This window comes from Octopus bimaculoides, chromosome 25, assembly GCF_046866305.1.
Source record: "Octopus bimaculoides isolate indiv1 chromosome 25, ASM4686630v1, whole genome shotgun sequence".
Classification (NCBI taxonomy): Eukaryota; Metazoa; Mollusca; class Cephalopoda; order Octopoda; family Octopodidae; genus Octopus; species Octopus bimaculoides.
Genome location: NC_142952.1, coordinates 23,077,481 through 23,094,113, shown reverse-complemented (window position 1 = coordinate 23,094,113; position 16,633 = coordinate 23,077,481). Strand labels below are relative to the sequence as shown.

The following is a 16,633-nucleotide window of genomic DNA, read 5'->3' as shown; positions in this document are numbered from 1 at the left end:
AGATATGCACTGGGGTCTATATAATCGACTTAATCCATTTGTTTGTCCCCTCTGTGTGTAGCCTCTTGTGGGCAGTAAAGAAATAAGTATACTGTGTGAAGATTGTTTGCTATAGTAAAGTGCTATCCTAATGCCCTATTGTGAATTTTTCTTTAAGGAAAGTATATAATTAGGTGAAGTTGATATTCAGTACTTAATAAAAGAGTTACTGCTAAATTCTTTTGCATTAAATAATTGTGACAAAATATTAAAAGTAAATTCAAATATGAAACAGAAACAGCTGTAGTGTAACAGACATTATCAACCACATATACTTAACATGTATGATTGCGTATTTGCTGGTAGGAGATAACTCACTGCCCATCACCCCTTGATGGGACTGAGAGTGTTTTAGCAACTAGTGCTTTGAGAGAGAGAGTATTCTCCACTCTGCCAATAGCAGCCTGCTGGCAAATATGAGACATTTACGTTAAGTATATGTGGTTGGTAATGTTTATTGAAAATAAAGTGGGTCTTTTTTTAACCATTGGTTGGGCATTCTTTATCAGGGAAGTTATAGTGTGGCCTGGGGAAAAATAGGATGGGAAATACTGGGTCAAAGGATAAAAGCCAGAATAACAGGGATCACCTCTTCTCAAGATGGGTTTGTGTAGGGCCAACACCCCTACCTAGAAGAAAGCAAATTTACAGGAGCATCTATGATCATTTTTACCCTTAGGGTGGTGGGATACTAAGGTAGAGCTGAAAAATTAGGGATCCAACTAGAGAGAAGCATAAAAGACAGCCCAGATTTGAGAACAGTGGGAAAAAGTTGTTTTATACTCTGTAGGGAGTGAAGGGGTTATGTAGTGGAATATATAAGTCCAGGGACAACAAATTATGAATTCTACTCTCTTTGACAAGATCAGGAACAAAGAGACTCTTTGGCATGCTGGTCTGCTTCCTATGCTGGGAATCCTTATTTATTGGCATCTATGTTGGTTGGGACGCAACAACAGACTCTCCAAACAAATCCTTCACTCTCAATTATGCAAAGGGGAAAAAAACGATGGAAGACTGAGACTAAGATTCAAAGTAACTACAAAAGAAAAATATGAAGTGGAAAGGAATTGATCAGAAATAAATGGCAAAGTCAAATGAAAAACTGACCAGTGCGGAGAACCTTTATCAAGTCATGCCAAAGCCATGAACAATCATAGCCGCAAAGACTGACTGCAAATAATAAGTCCATTCTGGAACATTGGATGAGATGCCTTTTAGTATCTGCTCTGGCTCTGTATTCTGAGTTCAACCTCCACCTAGGGCTAATCATTCAGCCATGGGAACACTCCATCCAACCTACAATTGGACAGAAGGGGCCACAATCAACATAGAAAAACCAGCAATGGCATGCTGAGCCATTCATCCTGTATTCTCATTTTAACTCTTTTAACATCCACTTTTCTATGCTTGCATGTATTGGCCACAATTTGCTGGGGTGGATTTTCTATGGTTAGATACCCTTCCTGTCACCAACCCTTACCTGCTTCCATGTAAAGTAATATTTCCCCATGGTAAGACATGTTTTTCATGGAAGACTGGAGATGAAGGACACTGCTTGTATGACAGCAATACTCATTTACAACTATTATGTGATGTCAAGGCACACACACACACACGAACACATGCACACGCATGCACGCCCCCCCCCCCCACATACATGAGATGAATTCCTTTCAGTTTCTGTCTATCAAATCCACTCATAAGACTTTGCCTGGCCTGGGGCTATAGTAGAAAACACTTGCCTAATTGCCCTACAGTGAGATTCAAACCAGGAACCATATGGTAGGGAAGCAAACTTCTTACTACACGGTCAAATCCCCACTAACTCCAGGCTTCCTGGTCCCTGAGTGTACTGTACCAGCCCTTTATTTGCTTCTGCTCTTCTATACTTACCTTTGCATTTTAGTTCATCATGGTTGACAATATAACCTGCACCACAACACTCAAAGGATCCAATGCGATTGAGGCAGCCGTCTGTTGTGTTACAGTTGTGTGTTTGGACGATGCATTCATCAATGTCTTCATTGGTGTAAATATAAAAAAGACAAAGAAACAAAACATTATATAATTAATAAAAAGAAATAAACTATTCTACAAGAAAATAAAAAACAACAGTGTGTATTAATGTATCTAATACACTTAACATAAAAAATTGAACCAGAAATGATTATGTGGTAAGGAATAAAACAATATAATCTACATGTTTAGGCAAGAATGAGTGACAACTCTAGGGATATTTCAGTCTTATTAGACTTCCTCAGAAAAGCATAGACTTCACTGTTCTTGTTGAGAGAATCACTAAGTAGATGTATAATAATATACACTAGCATGCAGGAAACATAACATATTTTAGAAAATGAATTACTGGGAGACGCCATCTGCATGCAAGAACAATAGTTAAATTAGTATTAACAGATTTAAAATAGTGTGCATCAAAAAGAAACCTAATTAACATCAATATGGGCTAAAGTTTAAAGTGTAGTATTTGTAAATGACTAAGATTGTTTGTAAGTATTTCACTAAGTATGGGAGGAAACATTGGTCTTGCTTCAGTCACTAAATTTCCTTAGCGATGAAGTGGTGAGAGATTATTGTTATTATTATTTTTATCATTATTATTATTATTGCTAGGGTAGCGAGCTGGCAGACTCATTAGCATGCAGTGTGAAATGCTTAACAGCATTTTGTCCATCTTTGCATTCTGTGTTGAAATTCTGCTGAGGTTGACTTTGCCTTTCATCCCTTTGAGGTTGGTAAATTAAGTATCAGTGAAATACTGGGGTCAAAATAATTGACTTTGCCCCTTCCCAAAACTGCTGGCCTTGTGCCAAAATTTGAAATCATTATTATTGCCATTCTTGTTGTGTAAGGTAGTGAGTTAGCAGAATTTTTAGAAAACCAGACATTTGTCTTAGCAGCATTTAATGTCAGTGACAAAACTTCTTCTGGAGACTCACTTGTCACTCCAAACTCCATCTCCAGAAAGGAATTTTCCATAATAATTTTGGAAATAGAGGAAAACAATTTCATAAATGACACAAAATCTTGGATTTTGAGTCAGAGCAAAGAACACCAGTATTTTATGATTTTCCAAAATACATATTATTATTATTATTATTATTATTATTATTATTATTATTAATGCGATGAGCTGGCAGAATCATGAGCATGCAGACAAAATGCTTAGTGACATTTCATCCATCTCTACGTTCTGAGTTCAAATTCTACTGAGGTCAACTTTGACTTTCATCCTTTTGGGGTTGATAAAATAAGTACCAGTTGAGTACTGGTGGGGCCATGTAATTGACTATCCCTCGACCTCAAATGTCAGACCTTGTGCCTATAGTGGAAAGGATCATCATCATTATTAAGGCAGTGAGCTGGCAGAATTGTTGGTATGCCAGACAAAATGTTTAGCGGCATTTCATCCAGCTTTATGTTCTAAGTTCAAATTCTGCTGAGGTCGACTTTGTCTTTCTTCCTTTCCAGGTCGATAAATTAAGTACCAGTAAAACACTGGGGTTGATATAATTGACTAGTCCCCTTCTCCAAAAATTTCAGGCCTTGTGCCTTTAGTAGAAAGGATTATTATTATTATTATGCATTTTGCTCATCACGTACAAGTATGTGTGTATTCATCATTATTTCATTCAATTTTAGAAAAACTGAAGCATTTCTTTGACAGTTATGGAAGGCATTGAACTTGTTGTGCATATGACTTTTGACCCACCCTAGTGGGTGACTTTTGACCCTCTCCACCAAAAATTTCAGGTCTTGTACCTAAAGTAGAAAGGATTATTGTTTTCATTTGGGCAACAAGCAGAGTTCAAATTTTGTAGAGGTTGACTTTGCCTTTCCCCTTTTTGGAGTCACTAAAATGAGTACCAGTAGAGAACTGGGGTTTATGTAATTGACTAACACCTGAACCCTAAATTTCAGGCCTTGGTAGAATTGTTAGCACAGAGAAATGCTGAGCAGTAGTTTCTTCTGATTCATTATATTCTGAGTTTGTCCTCTCCACTGTGTGGCATCTTGGGTAAGTGTCTAACCAAAGCATTGAGTGGATTTGGTAGATGGAAACTGAAAGAAGCCTGTCGTATGTATATATACATACATACATATATATATATATATATATATATATATATGCGAGTAAAAATAAATACAAAAAAGGTGGGGTTTTTTGTATGATTGTGTATAGAGGAATATATTATTTTGTTTAAAAGAGTTCCAACACTGTCTGTTTTTTATGTTTTATTCATATTCCTGCATAACTAATGTGGGGTATAGAATATGGAATATACAATATATAATATAATATACAATATACAATATAAGATAAAATAAAATAAAAATGGATGGCACCATGAAAGAAAGTATTGAATGTAGATGAAATATTGAGTGTTCAATATAAAGGATCAAATATATAAATATATAAATATAAATATATAAAGGCGACTCGAGTTTCAGGGCTATTTCCCTTCGTCATGGCCGGTATGACAGACTTTAACAGACTGTAATAAGTTGGCTGGTTTTCTGTCTTTTATACCAATTCCTTTGGACGGCAGCAGTAGGTGTTTAGCTATTTTTAGAATTGATGTCAAATCTATTTTTAGAAATGATGATATTTTAATTTATTGTTTTGTGTGGGTTGTAGGGATAAGATTTTTAAACCCCAGTAGGTGTTTGGCTGTTCTTAGAAATGATGCCAAATCTATTTATAGAAATGATGATATCTGAGAGATTTTTTGTGTTTTGGTTACAGGGATAAGATTTTTAAACCCCAAGTAAGATGGATTTAATCATTGTTTGTTAAGAGTGGGTTTGAATTTCTTAATAAAGTCCTTTTCTTTGCATTTTCTTTCAATTTCATTCCGGTTGTAAAGTTTATGGAATGGAAATATAATAAAAGTTTGATGACCACATGTTGCTAGATGGTTACTCAGTGGTATTTGGCGGACTTCTGGGTTTTTAATCTGTTGTCGATGTACCCGTGAGCGTTCCGATAGTGCATTACCTGTCTGGCCAACGTACAATTCTTCACAATTAGGGCATTTGATGCAGTAGATTAGATTTCTACTTTTGCAGTTCATGTTCGCATTGGTGAATATTTTCCCTGTTTTTGTGTTCATATATGGGCCGGTATGGATTGATCGGCATGTGCCGCATCGGCTATCATTGCATTTGGATACAGTGAATGTTTGATTTTTGTTGCTGAGGTCAAACCTTGCCTTTGTTAATAGTTTTTTCAAGTTTTTAGGTTGTCTCTTACTGAGAGTTATATTTTGATCTGTAATGATATTTCTCAATTCCTTACTTTGTGCAAGGATCGGTAAGTTCGCTTTGGCGATATTAAAGATGTTCTGGTGGCATGGATTTTGTGTCACTATAAATGGAATGATCTTTTCCTGTTTGTCTTTTCTTTGCGGTTTCCTCAGTTGTTGTATGGGTATTTTCGAAGCCCGCTGAATACCATTTTCTATGAGTCGTGATGGGTATTTTTGCTTCACCAGAAATTCTTTCAGTTCCATCAGGCGTTGATTTCTGGTCTCTATATCCTCTACAATAGTACATATTCTCCTGGCTAGGCAGTATGGTATGTTGCGTTTTGTATGGGGTGGATGGCACGATTTAAAGTTCAAGTATTGGTGTGTGTCTGTGTGTTTGTAATATATATCTGTGGTAATGGCGGTGTTCTTTTTAATTACCATTATATCTAGAAATGGTAATTTGCTACTGTTCATCTGGATGGATGGGTGTAGGTTGTTCAGGAGGGTGTTAAATTCTTCCACAATGCTTTGAGGTTTGGTCCAGATTATGAAGCAATCGTCCAGGTATCTCTTCCATGCTTTTTCTATAAGCTTCCTAAATTCGGTGTTATATCTCTCCTCTATTTCCTGGTAGAGTTTTTGTTCCAAGTAACCCATCACCGAATTCGCATAAACGGGGGCAAACCTCGTCCCCATAGCCGTGCCTTTAATTTGGATATAGTTCTTACCATTGAAGAAGAACGTATTATTTTCCAGGATAAGTCTCACTGATTCTAGTATAAATATATATGTGTGTGTGTGTGTGTGTGTGTGTGTGTGTGTGTGTGTGTCTATGTGTTTGTCCCCCATCTCTGTTTGACAACTGGTAACGGTGTGTTTACATCCAAGTAACTTAGCAGTTCATCAAAGAGACCAGTCTTAAAAAAAGTAGCACTGGGGTTGATTAGTTCAACCAAAATTCCTCACAGCATGGCTGCAGTCTAATGACTGAAACAAGTAAAAGATAAAAGATGAACTATTTGTACATTACAAACTCGTCCTCCACCCATTTTCACTCACCTTCACATGTCCCTTCGACAATATTGAAAGCATAACCTGTCTTGCATTCACAACGGTTTGTTGTAACATTGTGTACGGTGTTTGGTGCACATGTGCAACTATTTGAGCTAGCATCAAAGTTGGAACGTTCTGGGCATCCAGTGCTAACACTGCAGAAGAAACTGCCAGGGGTGTTGATGCATAAAGTTCCTTGGGCACAGGGTCTTTCAGTCAGGCATTCGTTGATATCTGGAGATCCAAGAGAAACAACAAAAGCAATAATAATAAGAGTTACAAAGAAAAGGCATGGACTGGATGACTGTCAGATTATTTAAACCTAAGTTAACGATTGACACAATACACACAAACACATACACACACATATATAATATAATATGGTATAATATAATATAATACAACACAATACAATGTGATATAATATGATATGACATAATATATATATATATATATTGTTTTTGTATAGGGACAGTCATTATGCCAATATTTACACATGCACTGGTTCAATTCCACTCCTTTATAATTAGTCAATTAGTTAAATTAAACAGTCAGTGTTTCTTGGCACATAAAAAGCACCATTCGGGTGTTGCTGATGCCAGTGCTGCCTGACTGGCTCTTGTGCTGGTGGCACATAAAAAGCACTCACTACACTCTCAGAAGAGTTGGCATTAGGAAGGGCATCCAGCTGTAGAAACCTTGCCAGATCAGATTGGAGCCTGGTGCAGCCTCCTGGGTTGTCAGTCCTCAGTCAAACTGTCCAACCCATTCCAGCATGGAAAGTGGATGTTAAACGATGATGACGATGATGATGATGATCAAAGTCTGCAAGTTTTCAGTGACTTTGTTTCAACACACAAATTCACATAGAGAATCTTGCAAACCAAATACGAAAACAGTGTGTGCGTGTGTATATATATATATATTTATATATATATATATATATATATATATATATATATATATATATATATATATATATATATATATATATATATATATATATGTAAGGGACGACCGTGCGAACTCATAAAAGGAGAAATGGTGATGAATGGAAAAACAGAGGACTCCTTTTATTTAAACGGGTCACACGCTCGAACACAAAATATATATATCAAATGATGATATAGATGATATGTTATGCGACGATAACATAGATGACCAGTAATGAAAGACCACAACCGTATAAGATGAATAACAGAGATATTTATTGTAGCATTAAAGATGTATGTCTGTGTGAGAGTGTGAATGCGACATATAAGAACATAATCAAAGACAGGCCGTCATACAAAGAAAAGTGTGTATGTGAGTGATACATGTGTGTATGAGTGTTTACAGCAGAGAGAAAGAGAGTCAATAACACGTGAGCAATTATACCAGTTCGTTAGTACACTATAGGAAAAGTTCTGTATGTGAAAGTGAGGAGAGGCTGAGTGTGGCAGTGCTGATCACTAGTTGTGATGTCGTGGCATCGATGCCGGGCCGTGTTTCTTGTTATACAGATGTTCGTCGCTGACTGAGAATTTCTTGTCTGTTTAAGAACTCTTGTCTGTTTATTTACCGTGGTGAAGCTGAGTCGCCTAACAGAATTGAAGAGAGAGATGTACCGCGGTAGTTTGGTGTGGTGTACATAGTAAGTCGTGTTGACGCTGGTGGAGATTGATGCTCGGTAGTAGTAATCGTAGAATCGTGTTGGTCATGACGATGATGCTGGATAGTAGTCGTAGACTCTTGTTGCTGATGTGGCGACGGCGGTGGTCATCGTTGGCTGGACGAAGCTGTTGAAGTGGTCGCTGGAACTGCTGCTGCTGTCGTGTGGTACACGGAACAGTTCTCAAAGAGAAACTGGACCGAGACCAATTTGGCCGCCGAGTTAAAGCTATTTATAACAAACTATTGGCTCACCAGATGGTAGAAATATACTCTATCACGTGACCTTATTAGGGGCCGTGATTGGTCAGTTTGCGTTCTGGCGGGAACGGTTCGAAGAAGTTGCCGATTCGAATAATGATCAGTCACGTGATGACAAGGAATGGGTTCTCTACTACGCTCGCATTTATTTATATTTAAATGAGAAGATTGTATGTAATGGCGATAGTAGTTTGTATCTAATGGCGGGAGGTAGTTTCACTACATATATATATATATATATATATATATATATATCATCATCATCATCATCATCGTTTAACGTCCGCTTTCCATGCTAGCATGGGTTGGACGATTTGACTGAGGACTGGTGAAACCGGATGGCAACACCAGGCTCCAATCTAATTTGGCAGAGTTTCTACAGCTGGATGCCCTTCCTAATGCCAACCACTCAGAGAGTGTAGTGGGTGCTTTTACGTGTCACCCGCACGAAAACGGCCACGCTCGAAATGGTGTCTTTTATGCGCCACCCGCACAAGCCAGTCCAGGGGCACTGGCAACGATCTCACTCGAAAATCCTACCGGAGCCAGTCAGGCGGTACTGGCAACGGCCACGCTCAAAATGGTGCATCTCATGTGCCACCCGCACAAGAGCCAGTCCAGGGGCACTGGCAACGATCTTACTTGGCTTGCCGGGTCTTCTCACGCACAGCACATTTCCAAAGGTCTCGGTCAGTAGTCATCGCCTCGGTGAGGCCCAATGTACGAAGGTCTTGCCTCACCACCTCAGCCCAGGTCTTCCTGGGCCTACCTCTTCCACGGGTTCCCTCAACTGTTAGGGTGTGGCACTTTTTCACGCAGCTATCCTCATCCATTCTCACCACATGTCCATACCAGCGCAATCGTCTCTCTTGCACACCACAACTGATGCTTCTAATGTTCAGCTTTTCTCTCAAGATACTTACACTCTGACGGGTATTCACATTGACATTACACATCCAACGGAGCATACTGGCTTCATTCCTTGCGAGCTTACGTATGTCCTCAGCAGTTACAGCCCATGTTTCACTGCCATGTAGCATGGCTGTTCGTACGCATGCGTCATACAGTCTGCCTTTTACTCTGAGTGAGAGTCCCTTTGTCGCCAGCAGGGGTAAGAGCTCTCTAAACTTTGCCCAGGCTATTCTTATTCTAGCAGCTACACTTTCAGCGCACCCACCCCCACTACTAACTTGGTCACCCAGATAGCGGAAGCTATCGACTACCTCTAGTTTTTCACCCTGGAATGAGATAGAAGTTGTTTCCTGTTTGTTTACAGTCTTTATTGCACCTGAACATCTGCCACAAACAAAAACTAACTTCCTAGTTAACCTGCCTTTGATGTTGCTGCACCTCTTATGTGTCCATAGCTTGCACCGGGTACATCTTATAGAGTTACTACCTACTCCTTTTCTACATACTGAGCAGGGCCATCTACCTGAAGGGGTTTGTGTTTTATCTACCTTCCTACTTATTAGGATTTTGGTTTTAGCTAGATTGACTCTAAGGCCCTTCAATTCTAGACCTTGCTTCCACACCTGAAACTTCTCCTCTAGTTCTGATAGTGACTCCGCAATTAGGGCAAGGTCATCAGCATAGAGGAGCTCCCAGGGGCAACCTGTCTTGAACTCCTCTGTGATTGCCTGGAGGACTATGATAAATAAGAGGGGGCTGAGGACGGAACCTTGGTGGACCCCTACCTCTACCCGGAATTCATTGCTGTACTCATTTCCCACCCTCACCTTACTGGCAGCATCTCTGTACATGGCTCGCACAGCTCTCACTAACGATTCTTCTATCCCAAGTTTCCTCATTGACCACCAGATAAGGGATCGGGGGACCCTGTCAAAGGCTTTCTCCATGTCAACGAAAGCCAGGTACAGAGGTTTATCCTTGGCTAGGTATTTCTCCTGCAGCTGTCTCACTAGAAATAAGGCATCAGTAGTGCTTTTACCTGGCACGAACCCAAACTGCATCTCATCTAAATTGATTCGCTCCCTAATTAGTTGGGCTATGACCCTCTCTGTAACTTTCATAACCTGATATAACAGCTTGATGCCTATGTAATTATTTGTATCTAAAGCGTCACCTTTACCTTTGTAGCAGTTGACTATGATGCTGCTACACCAGTCGCTTTGCGGGGAGGACTGTTCCAACGAAGTCGCATATTGTCGTTGCCTTCGAAATGCGGAGTAGATGGAACAGGGACAACTGATGAAGGGGAATATTCTTTATGTTGCATGTCTCGTTTCTCTGTTTGTTTTTTCGTTGTTCAAAAAAAGTTTGTTTTCTGTCTTCGTCTTTATGTTTTCGTTTCTCATTGTGTTTAACGTTTTTTTGTGATGTCCTGTACCCATATATGCATGTATGTATACATATAGATGTAGGTATGTACATATATGTATGGATATATGCATATATTTATATATTATTACATATGTATATACACACACACATATGTATATTAACACAGTACTTGCTCCACATCCTCGCATTGTTTTTTTTTGCTTGTTCTTGTTTGGATTGACTATATATATGTGTATATGCATGTGTATATATATATATATATATATATATATATATATAAAATCAAAATAAGCAACCATTAAAAAATACCATTAAGAATTGGATAAAAAGGTAGTTAAAATGTTTTGAATATTATAGAAGTATAAACAATTTATTGCAGATAAATTTTAACAATAAAATCTTATATGAACTTGTAAGGGCCATATGGACCCCAGTTGAGAAACACCGCTCTAAATCTATCTCGTCATCGTATGACATGTTTGGTGGAGGAAAGAGATATTCAACATTATACAAATTTGTCACAAAAGCTGGTCCAGTTTTCCAAAGAATATTTGTTTTAACTTTGTATTTTTTGTGAGTCAGTGAATTACTTTGAGAAATCATATTTAAGTAAATTATTATTGTCTAATAAGTGTTGATATACCGAAACAAGAAGACAATGGCATTTTTCAGTATTACACCTTTTTAATTTATTGTTTTTTTATAGATTTGATTGTGAAATATATTTGTCAATTAAATGATTTTTTGCAAACAATTTGCAGATTCAAGTGCTACTAGTTTAAAACTCCCAGGAGAGAATTTGCACTGTTTTGGGACCTTCCCCTCGATGGCATTACTGTGCACCAGCCCCACTCACTGAGATGAAGCCCGCGTACAAAATCAAGAAAATTGCAGTTTCATTTCTACAAATGGGAAGAACTATTTGTCTCTACAATGCTTGGAATTTTCTGTGCTCCTCCCTCACTTGTTTCTTATTGAACCCACAACTTTCAGTGTAAAAGAGTGGGAATTAAGCTCTACCTTCTTTGGCATGGATGAAGATGAGGTTTCAAATACTCCTTTAAGATGAAAGATGCAATTTTAAATAATTTGTTGAATATTCCCTTCTTCCATATACAGACTGTGAATTTATTTAGTCATCATCTGAAGGCTGCATATCAATCAAATCAACAAACATCTATTTCTTCTTTTTTTTTTTGTTTTCTTTCTCTGGCACTCCATCTGAACTGATAAATGGAACAGCTGGTTTGTGAAATTAATGTGCAAGTGGCTGAGTACTCCACAGACACACATACTTTTAACATAGTTTTCAGGGAGATTCAGTGTGACAGAATGTGATAAGGATGACCCTTTGAATTACAGGTACAACTCGTTTTTGCCAGCTGGGTAGACTGAGGCAACATGAAATAAAGTGTCTAGTTCAAGGGCACAATGTCGCTGCCAGGAATTGAACTCACGACCTAATGATTATGTGCCAAATATCCTAACCACTTAGCCATGTGCCTTCACTGTAATTTGTGTGTATATCAACACCTGTAGCATACAGACACAAACAGAATATATCCATACATCTATACATACCGGTGCAAGTCTTTCCGTCTGGATTAATTTCATACCCCTTATGACAGGAACACCGAACTGAACTGTGAGTAGCAAAGCATAGCTGCTCACATGGATTATTTGGAAAGCAATGAGATGAATCTGGCAAATCTGAAATAAATAACAGAAAAATAAAAGTGGCACGAAAATAAAAATCATAGTAATAATTTCTTAAAGAGGTGATACTTTATTGGTACTTATTTTATTGGTCCCCGCAAAAAAACAATGAGCTGGTAGAACTGTTAGCATGTTGGACAAAATGCATTTTGTTCATCTCTACATTCTGAGTTCAAATTCCACTGAAGTTGGCTTGGGGGGGTGGGATCAATAAAACAAGTGCCATTTGAACACGGGCTGATGTCAACAATTAACCCCCTCCCCCAAAATTTCAGGCCTTGAGCCTATTTGTAGAAAGGATTTTATTGTCATCCCCAGCAGATTTAAATTCAGGAAGGAGATATTATAATGCATTCCCTACACCATTCTACTAATCCTGTCAATCCAACACCTGAATAACAATAATAATAATAATAATAGTTTCAAATTTTGGCACAAGGCCAGCAATTTGGAAGGGAGTGGGTAAGTCAATTGCATCGACCCCAGTGCTCAACTCATTCTTATTTTATCAATCCCGAAAGGATGAAAGGCAAAGTCGAACTTGGCAGAATTTGAACTCAGAATGTAAACATGGATGAAATGCCACTAAGCATTTTGCCCGGCATGCTAATGATTCTGCCAGCTTGCTGCCATAATAACAATAATAATAATCCTTTCTACTAAAGGCATAAGGCCTGAAATTTGTAGGGAGGAGACTGATCAATTACAGGATGAAAGGCAAAGTCGACCTCAGAACATAGCGACAGGTGAAATACTGCTCAGCATTTTGTCCAATGTGCTAACGACTCTGCCAGCTTGTCACCTTCTTAATAATAATAATAATAATGATAATGATGACGATGATGACGATGCAGTACGAGGCAGTGGCTCTCATGGCTTCTCATTTTAACTGATTGGAAGTGTTATCATTTACATTGTTTTGTCTTGGTATAAAAGATGGGCTACAGCAAATATTCTGCTCAATACCATAGATTCACTTGTCAGTTGTTTGACCTTAACCAGTTGAGCATGTCCCTCAATGGCTGACGATATGTGCATTTCAGATCACGAGCAGAAGTAGTGGGGGAGCATCATAGCCATGTGTTGAGAGGAATTCTTTGGGGTTTGAATAATTCACCTCTGGAAACATGGGTGTTTCATTCAACATCCTTAAACACCCCCCATTCAAGGACCATTTGAGTGGGATGGGCTACTCAACCTGAAGGAAATTCTAACTGGGCCCCACATGCAAGGTCATGCACTTGATATGAGATCACTGGTCCTTAATTTATCGACCTCGAAAGGCTGAAAGTCAAAGTCAACGTCAGAGGTATTTGAACTTAAAACCTGAAGACGGATGAAATACTGCTAAGCATTTCGCCACTGTGCTAATGATTCTGCCAGCAAATATACCCAGTCCACTATATCAATGGGTTAGGAAGGGCATCCAGCCATAGAAAACGTAAAATAAAAATGTACATGGTGGCATGGATGTTTGGTTAAGAAATTTACTTTGAAACATGGTTTGGGGTTTTGTCCCACTGTGCTGCACCTTGGGCTAATGTCTTCTACTAAATCCCCTGACTGACCAATCCCTTGTGAGTGAATTTAGTAAACAGAAACTGTGTGAAAGACAATCATATATATTTATACATATATATGCAGGTACAGGCATGGCTGTGTAGTGGTAAGAAGCTTGCTTCCCAGCTATATGGTTCTGGGTTCAATCCCACTGTGCGACAAGTGTCTTCCACTTCCTCTTCCTCAGGCTGACCAAGTCTTAAATTTATACAGTTTGATATTTCTAATTTTTATGCTTCTATTAACCCTAGCGTACTTAATAAGGCTCTTTGGTTCTTTCATAACAAGACAGGGCTTACTAGGGATGAAATAGAAGTAGTGTTAGCTGCTCGGAAGTCCTTTATTTCTTTTAATGATAAGATTTGGATTCGTAAAGATACTCCTAATGCTTTCGATGTTCTTATGGAAAGTTCTGACTCAGCTCAAATAGCGGATGTTGTGGGTTCCTATATTTTGTATGAATTGGCTGATCAATTTCCTATGGTTAGGGGTGGTTAATATAGGGACGATTGTCTTATTTATATCAGGAATTATTCTACCCAATGTTTGCAGAGACTTAAAGGTAGGTTATCTAGATTTTTTAATAGGATGGGAATGAGTGTCACTTACGATGATGATGTTTTGCTAGCTAATTATTTAGCTGTGACACTTGATATATAAAACGATACGTATAGACTGTACCATAAACCGTCTACTAATTTGAAATATATAAGTAGATGGAGTAACCACCCTAGAAGTATTATTGATAATTTAGTTAGAAATATTTTAATTAAGCTTTCTAAGTTATCAGTTAATCGTGTTGTTTTCCTTTTTATAATGAAGCTCTAAATAGGGCTGGTTTTAAAGATAAGGTTTATTATGTTGAACCTGAATCTGGTGAAGTTAGAGTAGATAGGGATGTTAGGAATAATAAGGTTAGGTTGGTTAGGAGTGATAATTAAAAAAATTATGATCATAGATATACTCGTAATAATGTCATGTGTAATTCTAAATGTTTTAGGTATTTTTCAAAAGGCTTTAATAATATTAATGATGGTTATCTTTGGTTTATTTTACCATTTGGTAAAAATGTTAAGTCGAATTTGGTAGCTCAGTTTAGGGAGGTAATTAGTAAGCATTTCCCTGTAAATTCGCATTACGGTAAAATTATTAATACGCATAGTGTTAGGTTTGGTTTTTCCAATACTAAGAACCTAGAGCAGATTATTGCAGCACATAATTCTAAAGTTCTTAAGACAGGCATGAATGGAATGAAAAGGGATGAGGACCCTCACTTAGGTAATAATATTATAGGTTCTAAGATTGAGGTAACTGTGATTAATCTCAGGAGGTTAAGGTTTGAGGGTCCGAACGTGAGATTAAGGAATATAGTGTATCAGTGTAAGGTTAAGAGCGATACAGATGTTAGTATTTATGTGGGTTGTTCTTCGGATAAGATTTGTAGGAGAATTTCTTGTCACTTTAATACGTTTAGAGATAGGAGTGAAATAGCTAGTACTAGTCTTAGTAGGTTTATTTGGGGGTTAAAAGAACAAAATAAGAACTTTTCGTTAGAATGGTATATTATTGGAAGGATTTCCCTTACGATAAGGGTAGGAGGTACTGCAACTTGTGCAATCTTGAGTTGTTTTTTATTCTATTTTCAAAGCATAAATTAATTAATAAACTAACATATAATGGGTTCAGATGTGTTCACGTTCGCAAACATACTTATTTTTGGTTTCGATAATTTCATTGTTTATTTTCTCTTATAGCTGAATTTTGTTATGATCGGGTATTAGGGTCTGGGTTTTAGTATTTTTAGTTCTGCTATTGCTCTATTTACTTATTCGTACACCCGTTCATATGCATGTGCAAGTGTATATACATATGCATGGGTATACGTGGAAAAATGTGTGTATATATGTGTATGTATGTGTGTATGTGTGTATATATGTATATGGGTATGTGTATGTATATGTATGTGTGTATGTATGTATATGTATATATATTTGTATGTATATATGTATATATATATATGTATGTATGTATGTGTGTATATATGTATATGTATGTGTATGGATATATATGTGTATGTGTGTGTATATATATATATATATATATATATATATGTATATGTATATGTGTATATGTATGTGTGTATGTATGTATATGTATATATATTTGTGTGTATATGTGTATATATGTATATATATATATATGTATATATATGTGTATATGTGTATATATATGTATGTATATATGTATGTATGTATGTATGTATGAGTGTATGTGTATATATATGTATGTATGTGTGTGTATGGTGTTTTGCATGTGTATATGTATATTTGTTTTTTTTTTGTGTATATGTATATATAATTTTATAATATATTTTAAAATGATTTTTTAATATATTTTTATATATGTATATATATATATATATAATCATAAATATACAGAGATTAGCATGAGCTGCTTCTCCAACATACTGAGAATTTAGAAATAGCAGTCAAAGAACTACTGATTCCAAACTACAAATTTTTTCTCTAACGGATGGCGATATTTATGGCACACACAGAACAAAAAACAGAAGAGAAAAGCAAAAACAAACCTGCCTTTAGTTAATTGGGTACGACGTTTCACGGCTAAGAGTATGAAGTTACCCTATTCCGATCTTCAGCCACAATATTTGAATAAATTTGAAAGTGTCTAATAAAAACTCATGTGAATTTTGACCATGCGACATCAAAACCACGTGAGGAAGGCACTTACGAAATTTATCGGCTAGTGAGTTCAAA

The 16,633-nt window shown here is 37.3% G+C and overlaps 1 protein-coding gene across 4 annotated transcripts in view; it reads right to left on the bottom strand.

The window, feature by feature from the left end:
- Window positions 1-16,633, bottom strand: part of LOC106872917 (uncharacterized) — a 150,926-nt gene that overhangs the window by 60,006 nt on the left and 74,287 nt on the right. For all 4 annotated transcript variants that reach the window (XM_014920094.3, XM_014920095.3, XM_089342028.1 and 1 more), the window contains exons 4-6: window positions 12,162-12,290; window positions 6,372-6,599; window positions 1,936-2,061 (exon numbers count right to left, since the gene is read on the bottom strand). In XM_014920094.3, coding sequence (XP_014775580.1) covers window positions 1,936-2,061; window positions 6,372-6,599; window positions 12,162-12,290 — 483 coding nt within the window. The remainder of the gene's footprint in view (window positions 1-1,935; window positions 2,062-6,371; window positions 6,600-12,161; window positions 12,291-16,633) is intronic.